The sequence below is a fragment of the Coturnix japonica genome, chromosome 8, assembly GCF_001577835.2.
Source record: "Coturnix japonica isolate 7356 chromosome 8, Coturnix japonica 2.1, whole genome shotgun sequence".
NCBI lineage: Eukaryota > Metazoa > Chordata > Aves > Galliformes > Phasianidae > Coturnix > Coturnix japonica.
In genome coordinates, this window is record NC_029523.1 from 7,133,459 (window position 1) to 7,147,510 (window position 14,052).

Below are 14,052 nucleotides of genomic sequence, written 5' to 3' on the forward strand. Positions count from 1 at the left end.
TTATACAGAAAAGTATGTGTGTATGTAGGTATAAAACAACTGGGAGAATCAATCTTTCCTCTGGAAAAAGGAAGAAATCAGTGAGCTCCCCTTCCTTCCTATCTTATCCTTAATGGACACACTTGCCTGTTCCTCTTGGAGGCAATAATAAGATAAAGGAATGCTTAGACCCCATTTTTCACAAAAAGAGTACTTTCAACAGCATAAGCAACTTTCACTGATTTTCACAGATATACCCAGAGAAGGGTTTATCTCAGGGCATCTTTGTTTCAAGCACTGTGCAGTGTCTGAATTCTTCAGTCTCTTCTTGGCCTGTTGTAGCTGTTCTGTACCATCTCCTTTACAAAGCAATTCCTGAATGACACGTCTGGAAGGGGGGAACATCAGGTTGGGTGTCAGGAAAAGATTCTGCACTAGAGGGTGATGAGCATGGAACACACTTCTCAGGGCAGGAAGCACAGCCCCGAGTTGCTGAAGCTCAAGAAATATTTAGTCAATGCTCTCAGACATTGGCTGGGTTTGGGTGGTGCTGTGTGGAGCCAGGGGTTGGACTTAGTGATCCTTGTGTGTTCCTTCCAACTCAGGATTATCTATGATTCTGTGATAACCGTGTGACGTTTTATTTACTTTTCTTTGCAATTCCTTGACAGTTCAGATATGATTTCTATGCCTACTCTATCAGCTGAGAAGGGATATGCTGATGCAGGGGCAGCTGCATAATCCACATCTCCATGTGACCAGAGTTACCAGGCAGCCCTGAAGCTCAACTACATGCCATGCTCAGATCTGTCTGGCCATGACCTAGGAGGACTGATGGGGAATCATTCTCCTCTTCAACCTCAAATACTTTTGGACTGCTCCCATTTCATTGTTTCTCATACACCTTGCAACATGAAAGTTTTGTTATGAAGCTTACAAGGCTGGGCATTTTGTCCTGCTCTTTTATGGTGCTGTTTATTTTCTCATTATCCATATAGATCTAATGCCTTCTGGATATATAGATCTTATGTTTTCAGTCTTCTTAATTTCTTGTTGGAGGAGGAGTTGTAGTTTGTAATAGTTCTCTGTAGGTACTGGGGTTGATTCTGCTCTCAAGGCAGTATAAATTGGGAGAAATTGAGTTGACATCAGGAGAATTATCCATAATCACACTTGAACTTGCAAAGTGACTTCTCATGTGATTGAAGCACTTATGCAGAATGTTTTAAACATGTTCAAATGCAGCCCTCGGACTTGGCTCAAAGGTGAATTTTTTGGAAAGTTTGAGCAAAAACACTTCATCTGTATGTGCCTGTGAGGAGAGTGGAAAACTATTTTTCCCTTCTGTAAAGCCTTTTTGCTGCCTCCTTTTGAACAGTTCTGCAGCAGAGTGGCTGAAGCCTGCGTGCTGAGATTTGGCACTGAAACGGCTGTAACTGTAAAACGTCTTGGTTTTGGCTTTTCTTTGACCGAGTTAAGAGCCTTAGAAAATATCATGTAGTCAGCATGCATTTCAGGATTTCATTTCCTTCTTCAAAGTTTGTGAAGGATGGAGTCAAGAAGATTTGCTGTGAACAAGCACCTGAGCACAGTGCAAAACCAGAGAAAGAGACAGCTTTGAAGCAGCAGGGATATGTAAAGTTAGGAAAGGAGCAGAAAGCCTTGTACAGCATTTACAGACTGGTTTTGGTGAGTTTTGTGATGTGTGACTGAGACTTAAGCTCCTAGGACCTGCTGCCCCTGCTCCTAGGGGATTGTTCCATAGAACTGGAGGTTCCTGCAGGCCAGATAGGGGGCAGGTTTGAGGTCAGACTCAGGCCCTGCAGCACTACTTACGCTCCCCTGGAGTCAAAAGGTTTCAGGGGAGGTGAAATAAAATATACCTATGCTTCTCTATATGATGTTGTAAGTGGTTCACTTTGATGGTGATGTGCCCATGGTTTTGCAAGCAGCATTGCTTCGAAATCTTAACAAATAGAAGTTTATGCACTTGCTGTTCTTGAACAAAATAGATATGCTGCTCAGATGTAAGATTATACAAAAACACACCATACCCTATTGGGCAGCATAGTTTGTGAAATCATGCATGCTTATCTAATTGCAATCACATGGAAATGGGAGGTTAAGGGAAGGCTGCATGTGCTTTCTCAGCTACATATTTTTTTTTACTTAGCATTGTTAATTATGCAGCCTTACGAATCATTAATTTAGCTTTTTGTATGGGAGCTCTGCTGAATTTCCTCAGGCATTTTACAATGAAGCTGGTTAGTATTTCCAATTACTCAAAGGCCTCTATTTAGTTTAGCTTCAATGAAGACCGAGAACAATGAACTTGTATATCTGATTCTTTATTGAGCTGCTACTGTGTTGTTGCTTACATCTTTTAACACTGTCCAGGAGTAAGGATTGCAGAGGTTACAGGCATTGGAAGATCAGGCATTCAGTATGTAATCTAACATTGCTTTGATTAGTTAGTGCTTTGAAAATCAGATTTAGTCTTTTTATCCCAATAGTTTTTCTTCTTGGATGGCACATGGTGACACTGCATGTCATTTATTTAAAGAATACAAATATCCAATTGCATTTATTTTCAGACGAGGAAGACAGAGGACCTTACTCACCTCTGTTGCCTTTACATCAGTACGTGGTATGTGCAAAGCTCTGTACCAATGGAAATGACTGCGTTAGGTGTATGGCTGAGAGCTGCTCTGAGAGGTCAAGGACCTCTAGCACAGGTAAGATTGTAGCATACTGGATGCCAAGTGGATCCAAAGAACTCCCTGGCAAGCTGTGTAATTGACTGGAAAGCAGGAACTGAGGTGTACTTGATGTAAAGAAGCATTAGCAGGTGATTTTCATATAGTAGCTGTAGTAGACAACAACCAAACTACAGTTCAGAGACCACAGTCATTAAAGCAATATGAAACTAGTGTTTGTGTTGGCATTTCTACAGTTTCTGCATTGTGTATCTCACCTGCACGTGAATTTTCTTAGCTTTTAAAATAGCTTCAACCTCAAGAACTGCAGCACCTATTAGTTATCAAAAGAGGGCATGTGGCCATAAACATAAAACAATAAATGTAGTTATAAAGAAGACAGACCAATAATAATTAATGAGATTGTCTTAATAGAAGCAGTATTTATTTCCTTTTGTAGGCGTGCACTTTTGATGCACCAGCCATTGCTAGGGGTGTCTCCTTGAACGTGCTTTGTCCTGTATCATAGACTCTGGTATTTTCTACAGAACGAACACAAAGACTGTCATGTGAAATCCTTCCCTTCAGTTTACAGCTGCACGTCATTCAGGTAGTGCTCTTCAGGTGGTAACCTAAAGGTGTACATGTCTCTGGAACCTGCCTCCTTTTCTTTTAGCTACGCGATTCCTTTCTTATGCAGACACTGCTGTGATTCTTACATCACCGCTTACTTTGCCCTTTCCTTTCACTCTTCTGAATGTTTTCTTGGATATCTCTGACTTGTGTTTCCTCTGTACCTTCTATTTGGCCCCTAGCAGAAGCAATAAAACTAACCATTCTTAATTCCCAGCTGGTTTGTAGGTCTTGATGAGTGTGGTTCATTGATACAGATCAGTTTCATGATTCAGGTCTGCTGACAGCAATACGGCAGTTCTGGTGAGCCAACTTGAAGGCTGTTCTTTACTTTTTAATGCATCCTGCTGTCCTTGAATCCTTTACAGAATATCTTTTAGATTAATCATATGCTGCTTTGTCTTCATGTTTTCCTGTGCTTTTTGATGACCTCCTGATCTCCAATAAGCTGTTGAACACTATGTAGTTGTCTTAAAATGCGACCAAATGGAAGTAAAGTACAATGTGTGCTTTTCTCTCCTTTCCAGCATTAGTCTGTGTTTGCATCTAAGGCAGAGTTTTAGGAGTCTAGACTGAATGTATTCCTTACAACCAGCAAGACCAAAACAAATACGTATGTACATAAACAGGCATGTCTGGATGAAAACTTGTGACTGAAAATGTCACAAAGTAATGGTGGTGGCACGGGTGCACTTCAGTGACACCAGAACATCATGCTAATCCTTTCAGCACAGGGTAATTATTTGGCTTTTCTGCTGTATTCCTTGTAGCTGGATATCCATTTTTCCTTTGCTAACATATGCTTGTCCTATTCAATAGCAATTTGTTCTGAAAATGCTTGTGTGCCTGCTGGGCAAGCTACATGAATTTAGTGCAGACTCCTTTTTTTGCACCTAAAAAAATTACTATGTGGAAAACCATTTGCAAAATCAAAGGCATTCAGAAGGCTGCGTGCAGGGTTGTTTTTTTTACCAGGAGAAGCCAAAGGGATGTTAATCTAGACTTTAATTTGTAGGTTACGATACATTTTAGTCAGGTGAATAAGTCTGTATCTGCCTCAGCACATTCTGGATTTACTTTGGTATTACACAAACAAACTAATTGCACAGCCTGGAAAATAATCACATCTGTTCACCCATAACAACGCAGCTCAATCTTGGTTTCAAGGCTTAAAATAACGTGCCTTGCTTTCATATGCTTCCTCATATTACCAGCTGCAACTCTCTCTGAACCAGCATGGCTCCTGAGGTAATTGGTAGCAACACTTGTGTATAAAGATGTCAAAATGCTGCTTGCTGGAGGTCAGCTTCAGAGAAGTGGAAGTCTCTGTTTTGATTCTTAGCTCTTTCACTAACTTGGCGGAATCCAAATAGAAAGGAAAACTCGAATGAGACCAGGTGGCACCACAGCCAGCCAGAGAGCAAACCTAAAGGAGTTTTTCTTAAGGTAATTTGAGATCCTTGTGTTAGCAGCTCATGCCTGTAAAGTGTGGGCAGAGCAGTGCTTGTAAACATGTGCAGGCTCGCCTGTGAGCAAGGGACTCCCTCATCAGAAAATGAAGGATGTTTTGCTTTCAGTCTTCATTGAGGTGGTAGGTGGGAAGTAAATAAAGAGATGATAATCTAGTCATTACAGCATCAGTGTGAGAAGCTTTTCTTGCTGGGTAGCTGACGTGTGCCTCAGAGGCTGAGCTGGAATCACTGTTCCCAGGCACGGGTCTTGTTCACTCCTTAGGAGGTGACAGAAGCACTGAGTGTATTGGGCAGGGCCTCCTGCTCTATATGTTCAAACTTAACTCTGCACTGTCATACAGAGGACTCCGTGGAGGCACAGCCAGCAGTCTCCTGGAGGGCTGTGGCTGTTGCTATGATTTTGGCCGGCTTTGGGCTGATGGAAGAGACCATCACTGCGTGTTCTCACTTTGTGAGGAGGTTCTCCTGCTGCCACCGGTGCCACCTGCTCGGCTCCGTGCAGGCTGCGGGCAGCATGCTGGCACCTTAGCAGGCAAGGCACCGCCGGCAGCAGCGCTTGCTGACTGCTACGTTTCTTTGCAACTTGTAGCAAAAAGTTTCTAAGGGAAATCCGTTTCGAAATGCAGCCACCTGCTCGCGTTTTACACTCGAACGGCTCGGAGACAGCCGTGCAGCCCTGCCCCCGAGGCCGCGGGGTCCCTCCGGGCCCTTTGTCCCCTGGCCGCTCTGATGGATGCTGTCACGCTCGCGCGGCTGCCATGATCCCGCAGCACGCGGCCGTGCCGCACATCTCGTTCCGCAGAGACAAACGGCGTTTCCCTCGGCCCGGAGCCGCCCGCCGTTAACAGGAAGCCCTCGGCGGGGCCGGACACCTCGGGGCCGGGCCGAGGCGGAGCCTGGCGCTGCCGCCCGCCCTCCCGCACGCAGCGGAGCGGAGCCCAGGGGCCGCGCGGCTCGGGCCGGCCCGCGGCGGCGGCCGCTGACGGGGCGGAGCGGAGTCGGCGCCCGGCGACTGCGGCATGTCCCGTCGAGGCTCCCGGGAAGGAACTGAGAATGAGATTGCCGTGGAAGGCTAAAATGGTAACCGGGTACCCCCCCCCCCACTCGTGTCCGCGGGGAGCGGGGTCGGCTTTGCGTCGCGGTGCCCGTTTGCGCTGCGGGATGGAGCCCGGCTGGGGTCGTGCGGGCTGCGTTGCTCTTTGTGCTGCACTTCGTCTGGGGAGCGTGGAATAGTCCCGGCACGTGTCCGGTTAAAGTCGGGGAGACGTCGCTTCCCTTTCTTTCTCGTCCTCTGTTAGTTGTGAGTTTTAAAGCCTCGACTCTGCAAAGTTGTTTTGCAGCTGGAAATAATAGGTTCGCAGCGCTTCGGATGCCTCCTGTCAGAGGGAGCGGAGGGTTGCTGCGCTTTACTTACTTGTGGCTTCAAAATGTAAAGGCGATCCGCCCGAGCGTGCAACGGTTTTTAAAAGTGCCATTCCTTCCCGAAACGAAAGGCCGAAGAGATTAATTGCTTTAGAGGAGGGGGGCGGGAGGGAGAGGGAAGAGAGGCTGCTAATCAAAACCAAACTGTTTCCTTAGAAAAGACTTTGTATAACTATTTGAAATATGTGCTAGTCTAGGAAAAATAGCTAAATGGAAAGTCAGGGTATCTCGATACCACAGGAAGGGACAGCCTGCCAAGAATATCTCCAGTGTTCCCTCCATCTAAAAGTATCCATCTCGCTGTGATTGTTGTGTTTATTTTGTGCAGCCCATCCTCTGCCCTCAGCACCTGGTATGGATTGTGGTCTGCAGGAGAGGGGAAAAGTTCCTTTCTCTGTTTTTCTCTCCCTTTCCCGGCAGAGCTCAATTCAGGATTGGGGTGAAGAGGTGGAAGAGGGAGCTGTTTACCATGTCACCCTGAAAAGAGTGCAGATTCAGCAAGCTGCCAACAAAGGAGCGAGGTGGCTCGGGGTAAGTGAAGCTGGTGCGCTGGCATTTCTGGAAGGCTGCTCATGGACTTTGGAACCTGCTGCAGGGAGCTGGATTTCACACCAATCCGTGATATTAACTTCTAGCACTGACTCTCACTGTTTAAAAACAACTGCACTGGACAGTTGTTTTTAACTGTCGGCTCTTCCTTCTTTTACTGATGTGTATGAAAACAGATCTGACCAGTTGTGGCCATGGATCGGATGATACTTAATGCAGAAAAAAGGGTTGTCTTTTGGTCTCATCTTAAAAGTTGGGCATTTAATGGTTATTTTGGAGTGGGCTATGGCTTGTTCCAGTTGCTAGGAGTTTGCTTCATGTCCTCCAAGCAAACAGTCACATTATTTTAACTAACAAGGGTCTCTCAAAAGTTAGCAGAAACTTCCTCAAAGTTTGAGTGAATGTAAATTTGGGTCTTGTTTCACTCTTTCTTTCTGGGCCAGATGAAATGTTGGTGTTCCCTTTTACTTGTCAGCATTTCTTCAAGTGCTACAGCTATGTGCTCTTTTTCAAAGGTATATTTCAAAGCAGGGAGGCTTTAGTGGTAAGTGAAATAAGCTTAAATGCACATGCACTTAATTTGGCATGCTGCTGAGTGCCTTTACCTTTGTCAGGCCAAGTCCCCAGCTGATAGAAAATGTCCTCACTTCCCTGGAATCACTGCAGCTGTGGCAATCTGAGCCAGGTCTTCAGGTGGTGCTTATAACGTTGGTGTTATTTTATGTTAATAGATTTTCTTCCGGATCAAAGGCAGTCACGCACGAACTTGGTTTGTGATAATGTCTGGGTTAGTATTTTAAAGACTTTAAAATCTGCTCAGAGATTTATATCAAGTCGTTTTCTTGTGAAGTTCCACGTCATGAAGCAACATAGCGATGCTGAAACCACAGTCAAGAAAGATAAGCAAATTTTGTCCTGCATACAGATAGTGCTTAAAAAGGGGGAACTTTTCCATGCTTGCAAGAAGTACACAGAGTTCTATTCAGAACAGATAATTTCAAATCTGCTTCCTCTGAGTGGCAGATTTCCCATCTCTGCCTCCCGTTTTCACCACGGTTGATAGAAGAATAGTAGGAAGTATTTTTGCACCCTTGTAAGATTCCCAGATGGTGGCTTTGTAAGAGGTGGAGGCCACTGTGAGTGAGCCCATGTCCCCAAAGCATCCTTTAGAATAGCATTCATTTCTCCTGTTTCGGACATGTTGCTGTGTGTGTGCAGAAGGAATCTGCTAAGCCTTGATCATATTCTCAAAGGAAGAATGTTTCTGTGTTGCTCAGACCACTGGCACAGTTTATGGTGCTGGTCTTAGTAAGAAGACAAGGGACTGCAAGGTCATAGAGGTGGCTTTTGGCTTTCTATGTCTAGTGCAAGCTTCTTCAGGTCAGATGGAGCCCTGTTAGTGGGACAGTGTGTCACCTGTGCAGGGCATATATGAGTGTCTGCAGCTTCCAGGCTGGCATCTTTAATCAGCAATATCTCATGCACTTTATTTAAAGATATTTGTAAACATATGGGCCTTTTGTTCCCTTAAGCTCTTCAGAACAGAAAATATTTTAAGCTCTTTGTGATCTTGTTTTATTAATGGCTTTACTGTGGTCCTAAGGCCAGCAAATAGCCTCTAACCTAGAACGTTACTTATGAATAGGCATCCCCACCTCCTGTGGTTTTGCTCTGAAAAGCATAATTGTCTCTTTTGTAATTGCCATCAGGTGATTATTTATTTATTTACTTATAATCTGGAGCTTACAGGGTTTTATGATATATTTATTTATTTTCCTTGAGCCTTTGAAATTCATAGAGCTTAATTATAAAGCTGTTGGATTTATCAGTGCTGGTCCTTCTTGGTGTCGCAGGCATTAGGTTCATTAGGTTGAAGACTGGATGCCATCGGGAGAGAATGGGAATAACGTATTTGCGCACCTGCAAGTATTGAGCATTAATTGTAGCAAGTATGGTAACTCTGTCACTGATTATGTTTGGGTTAGGCTTAGAAAACAGTGACTTATTCAGTGTCAGTTTGTATCCTGCAAAGGTCTATAGAGTTTGACCTTCTGCGGGGCACTGAGTTTCTAGTGGTTTATTGCAGAGGGTCAGGTGCCTTGTGACTTGAAAAGCCAAAGTTCTTCAAGAACCTCCGAGTTGCATGTGGATATTGAATGTTGTGTGGCATCAGAGTAGGGGTTTGGTCCAGTGATTCTGGAGTGGGTGGTTCTTAGTGGTACTGTGTTTGTAAACTGCTTTGGAGATGTTTCAGCTGGAAAGCATTAGGTGGTGAATTACTTGGTGTGTCTGAAAACTTCATACAACCTTTGCTAAAGGAAACATAAAACATCTTGCTTATTCCAAGCGTGTTGGTGCTTATTACCAATTTCCTTAATCATAGAATGGCCGGGGTTGAAAAGAAGCACAATGATCAAATAGTTTCAACCCCCTGCTATGTGCAGGGTCACCAGCCACCAGACCAGGCTGCCCAGAGCCACATCCAGCCTGGCCTTGAATGCTTCCAGGGATGGGGCATCCACAACATTTTTGGGCAACCTGTTCCAGTGCTTCACCACCCTCTGTGTGAAAAACTTCCTCTTAATATCCAGCCTAAACCTGCCATCTCAGTTTAAAACCATTCCCCCTTGTCCTATCACCATCCACCTTCATAAACAGCCATTACCCCCCTTGTTGGAAGTTATGCATAAATATGTTCTTGAAGAGGTACCAGTAAGTGAATTACTTTAGATTTATTTATTTATTTATTTATTTATTTATTTATTTATTTATTTATGTTTCGAGAGGGCTAATACACTTTTTAAAATATTCTGTACCCTAATGTACCATCCAGGGTTCTGAATGCTCACCCCTGCTGTGGGGGAATGGGCTCTTTAAAAGCTTGTTGTAGGAGTACAGCTTCAGCACTGTGAACACTTGTTTTCAAACTTCTATATTTAATTAAAGGAAAAGATAAACAGGCTGCGACTTACACAGACATCAGTAGTTCCGTATCTTTCAGAAGTGTGAAGCTTTTGTATAAACACCACATTTTCAGCTTTAAATTTAACATAGACATCAAAGGATGCCAATACTAATGACTGGTTTTGTCACTAAATGCTTAGTCACTAAATATTTAGTGAAGATTAAGACTTTAGGCACTATGGTATTAGGGAGGATTAGTAACCCCAGTAGTAGCTCAGCGTTGTGATAGATGCTGCACAAAAGGACTACCCTGACCAAAAATATGTACGGACTGTGTATAAGATAAGGCATGTCCGTGTACATATATTATCTCTTCTGCTGGGCAGTGTCTGAGGCAGTGCAGTGGATCTCACAGCAGTCTTGGTGCTTTTCAAGTTATTGGTAAACATCAAGGCAACAGAGAGTCTTAGGAAAATATTCCAAAGCCAAGTGTTTTTTGTGGGGGTGTTTCAAGAGGATCCCTACTGAGCATGAAAAGTTCAACGGGAGAAAGCATGAAGACTTCTTTCTTTTTTTATCTAAACCTAAGTGGGTGGAAGTGTCTCCAGAATAGATGTGTGGCAGAAGGCATCGTTGTGAGAGCGGGAGAGGTGGTATGGAGACTAGGAACAATCCAGAAACACTGAAGGCCATGGAAACAGACTGATGAGCTAACTTGTATTAGAGAAGGATGGGGAGTTGAAGGATTGGATGGATGGGATGATAGGGTCAGGAGAAGTGCTTCTTTCCACAGCAGCCTTCTGAGTGGATGTTCAGCATCATTTTGAATGAATTACATCAGGCTAGATAAAAAAGACCTATCATTAACAGGAAAGAGAGTGCAGCAAAGAGTTTTAATGATATGGTTGAGAAGGTTGAATAAAACTATGACACAAAAAGAACCTACAAAATGAGATTCAGCTTATGTCTGAGGATGTAAAGGCAGCCCACAGAGAGACTGTCACCCTGCATGTCAGATGGGATGGAGGTAAAGGCAGCAAAGCGGAAAAGGCAGGTGAAGAGTTTAGCATTCTGTGGTCTTTTTTTGGTCTTGAACTGTCAGCCACGTATTCATGAAACAAGGCTGAGAGACCAGCTGCTGAATCATACTGTAGCCAGAAGTAGATAAGAGTAGAGCTGTATAAGTAGATTAGCTTCTGAACCCCTTAATTTCTGTTGCCAAGAGCAGTATGCTGAGTATGAGCTCTGGAAAAGGTGAACTCTGGTCAATGACTTACTGTAAATCACAAACTGAAAAGTAAACAGGGAGTTGAAAGCAAAGGGAAGAAGCAGCAAGTAGGGAAGTCAGTGGAGAAAGAGAGAGAATTTTGAATGGGAGAAGTGAGTGATGGGAATGTGAGAAGCAAAGTGTCCAAGAGAAAGAGTTATGAGGGAATGGGATGGGATCTGTCAGATAAGTGACAGGATCAGAGGAGGAGCACAGGCAAGAAAATCCCACGCTTGCAGAAATGTGGAAATGAGAGTTGTTCAAGGCATCCTTTGCAAAGAGGAATGAGGGTTGGAGAGTTTCAGGAGCCAGGACTGCAGATGTAGAATGAGATTGAATTGAAATATTGAAGTTGTCTGACTATGGAGAGCATAAAAGTGAAGTAAAGGGTGGGGGGGTTTTACTGTGCTTGTGTTTGTGCCAGATGCTAGTGGGTACATCCAGTGAAGATCTACCAGAGCTAGGGTTGAGCAGAATGGACCCTACAGTGATGGAAAGAGAAAGGGATGGATGATGTAGGCAGGAAGAAATGAATGAACTGAGCCAAAGCAGTAGATACTGCTAGGAAGCAAAGAGGAACTGTTGGTCTGGAAACAGCTGCCTGTGGGAGTTCTGCAGGTCAGACTTGCAACTGAACTGTTGTCACGTGTTCATTAAGGTTAGTTAAGGTTAGTTACAAGCTGAAGCACGCTGACAAAATCTAATGGTCTGGCAGAGGAGAAAACAATGCGAGGCTGACAATTGGGGTTGGTTTAACTGGAGCAGGTTGAGGTTACATAGCACAGAACACAAAGATGTGCTTGTGAAAGAATTAAAGTTTCTACTGTAGGCTGATATCATTGTCATTTTTTGTTCCTTCCAATTTTGGGACATTTTAACCAATCAAACTTCACATGACCCATGAGGATAATGTAAACCAGAAAGGCAGAAGTGATGCTCAGGTGTTTTAGGTGATTACCAGCAGAGGTGAGAAACATGGTTCTCCTTGTATGGTGTCCACAGTGTGACTGCAATGCTGATTGCTTTCGAGTCAGTTTAAACTAGGAGTTGTAGGATAATCAAGAAAATGGCAGCTGTGTCTGACTATTATCTGAAGAGTATAGTTTGGTTATCTTAACAAAATGAATACAGTTTCAAATCATCAGATCAACGAGATAGTGGGAGCACTGCAGGGAGAGTAAAGAAAGCAAATAACTGTACAGCATTAGCACTGAAGCCACTTTGTGGTAGAAGTCTCTACTGTCTTAACCAGGCTGATGAAGAAAAGATGGGGCTGTAAAGCCTTGCTTAGCTCAAGGTAGGCTGTGCTGATAGTCTGTCCTGGTGCTGGAGAGGCTGCTCTGTGGAGGTTACTGATGTCATTTTATGTTCAAAGTTGTTTGAGAAGCAGCAAAAGAAGGGCAGGTGGGAGAGGAGGTACCTGCAGGGGAGGAGGGAGGTGACAGCAGTGAGGTGCGTGAAGCACTCTTCATTCTTCTTCCCTTGTTTGTGTGGATGTGTGAATGTGCACTGTTAAACAGACTGTGGAGAAGCATATGCAAAGAAGTAGCAGAGTGCTGTTAGAAAATGTTGGGAAATACTGGTGTGGGAATGGAGGAGATGGAACAGTGGGCTAAGAATAACAGAAAGGATGCAGAGCTACAGAAAATGAGCAACAAGAGGCATATGGGTGTGGAATGGGCAGATAGACAAGAAATTACAGAATGAAAAATGGAGTTTTCAGAGTCCAATGAAGTTGCTTTTTGCAGAACTCCCCTGTCAGCCAGCTGGAGTGCTTTATAGCCCCTTCCACAGGCTATAGGGAAGGGTGGATAACTTGTGTCCAGTGCTCCAGGAATCTGAGGGAAGCAGAGAGCAATGAGAGCTAGGAGGGGCTCCTTAATGCTTGCAAGTGCTCTTCCTGTCATAGTACTTTACCTTACCTTGAAAGAAGTGAGGAAAATACCTGTGCCTTGCCTCTGGAGTTTTTACTAGGGCAGGTCTCAGGAAATGCAGCCAGAAATGGGAGTTCCCCTGAGCCCAATGCTTCAGAGGAGCCATGCAAGGCCTGTACATCAGCATCTTAAATGATTGCTAAGCTTTGTGAGCCAGTTCTCAAGTATTAAGTTTCTCAGTGTACTAATGGACGACACAGACTTCTCTTCCTTTCTGTCTTAAATATCCAGATAACAGTGAAATCATAAGCTTCCTCATGGCAGATTTTAGAGACACTTTTCTTTTCCTTCTGCTTTCCTTTTTGGCCACAGCTGGACTTCTGACTCTGGGGTCTGTTGACTCAAAAGATTACTTATCACAAGCCATCTTTAATGCTATGGCATTGGTTGTACAGCTGAATGTATTCTTCAAAACTATAAACACCTTGTTGTAAAAGGGTGCTTTAAAGAATGCAAAGCTTAGAGGCAAATGCCTCTAAGGTTCTGAAAGGGAACAAGGTGAGAAGCGTCAACTCTGTCGTTAAATATTAATGTATTTTCCTAGCACTGATAGTGTTTGATAAGTACCTTTCCTGAGAATATCATGTTGCATTAAAACTGATTTTTGAATGATTGTCTTGTGCTGCATGTAACTACATGTTTGGCTTCTGAATGTAGTCGTGTACATTGTGATGGAGAGCTGGGTAAGAAATGGTACAGAACTGCCTAATTGCAGTTGGGACCTGGGATATAAGTTTCTCCCTGACTTGAAAAACAAGTCTGAAAAGAAATTTTAGTTGGGACTTATTTTCTTTCCAATGCTGATCTCCTAAATACTGGTTGAGATTTAAATGGTGCCTGGAACCATCAACATTTTAGGAACATGCAAAGCCTCACATTTTCTCCAAGCCTGATCCTGCCCTCCTGTATGAAGTTTTAAGCCAGCTCTGTGATTTATTTTTGTCTTACTCTTAGTCCCAGATGTTCTTCTCAAGTGTAGTTTCCTGTGCAATCGGTAGGCCAGCACTTAGCTGATCTTTGTCCTTGTTGTAGCATTCTGTTTTTTTCTTGATTTGTAACATTTGTTGGTCTCTTTTTGGCTAAATCAGACTGCTTGGAATCAGGTTCCTGCTGCCTGTTGTGACCACTGAGCCCAAGGCTGGGCTATATAGTTCTGTGTATTTGGCAGAAGTAGTTGACAGGGAGCTGACGGGCAC

At 43.8% G+C, this 14,052-nt stretch overlaps 1 protein-coding gene across 3 annotated transcripts in view; it reads left to right on the forward strand.

Annotated features, from left to right (window-relative positions):
- The first annotated feature begins 5,693 nt into the window (after positions 1-5,693).
- Positions 5,694-14,052, forward strand: part of RGL1 (ral guanine nucleotide dissociation stimulator like 1) — a 59,228-nt gene continuing 50,869 nt past the window's right edge. The window contains exons 1-2 of one of the 3 annotated variants that reach the window (XM_015869824.2): positions 5,694-5,860; positions 6,623-6,733. In XM_015869824.2, the coding sequence (XP_015725310.1) occupies positions 5,834-5,860; positions 6,623-6,733 (138 nt within the window). In that variant the 5' untranslated portion in view covers positions 5,694-5,833. Of the gene's footprint in view, positions 5,861-6,622; positions 6,734-14,052 lie in introns of those variants that run through there. The other 2 variants (XM_015869825.2, XM_015869827.2) reach the window with 2 other exon arrangements.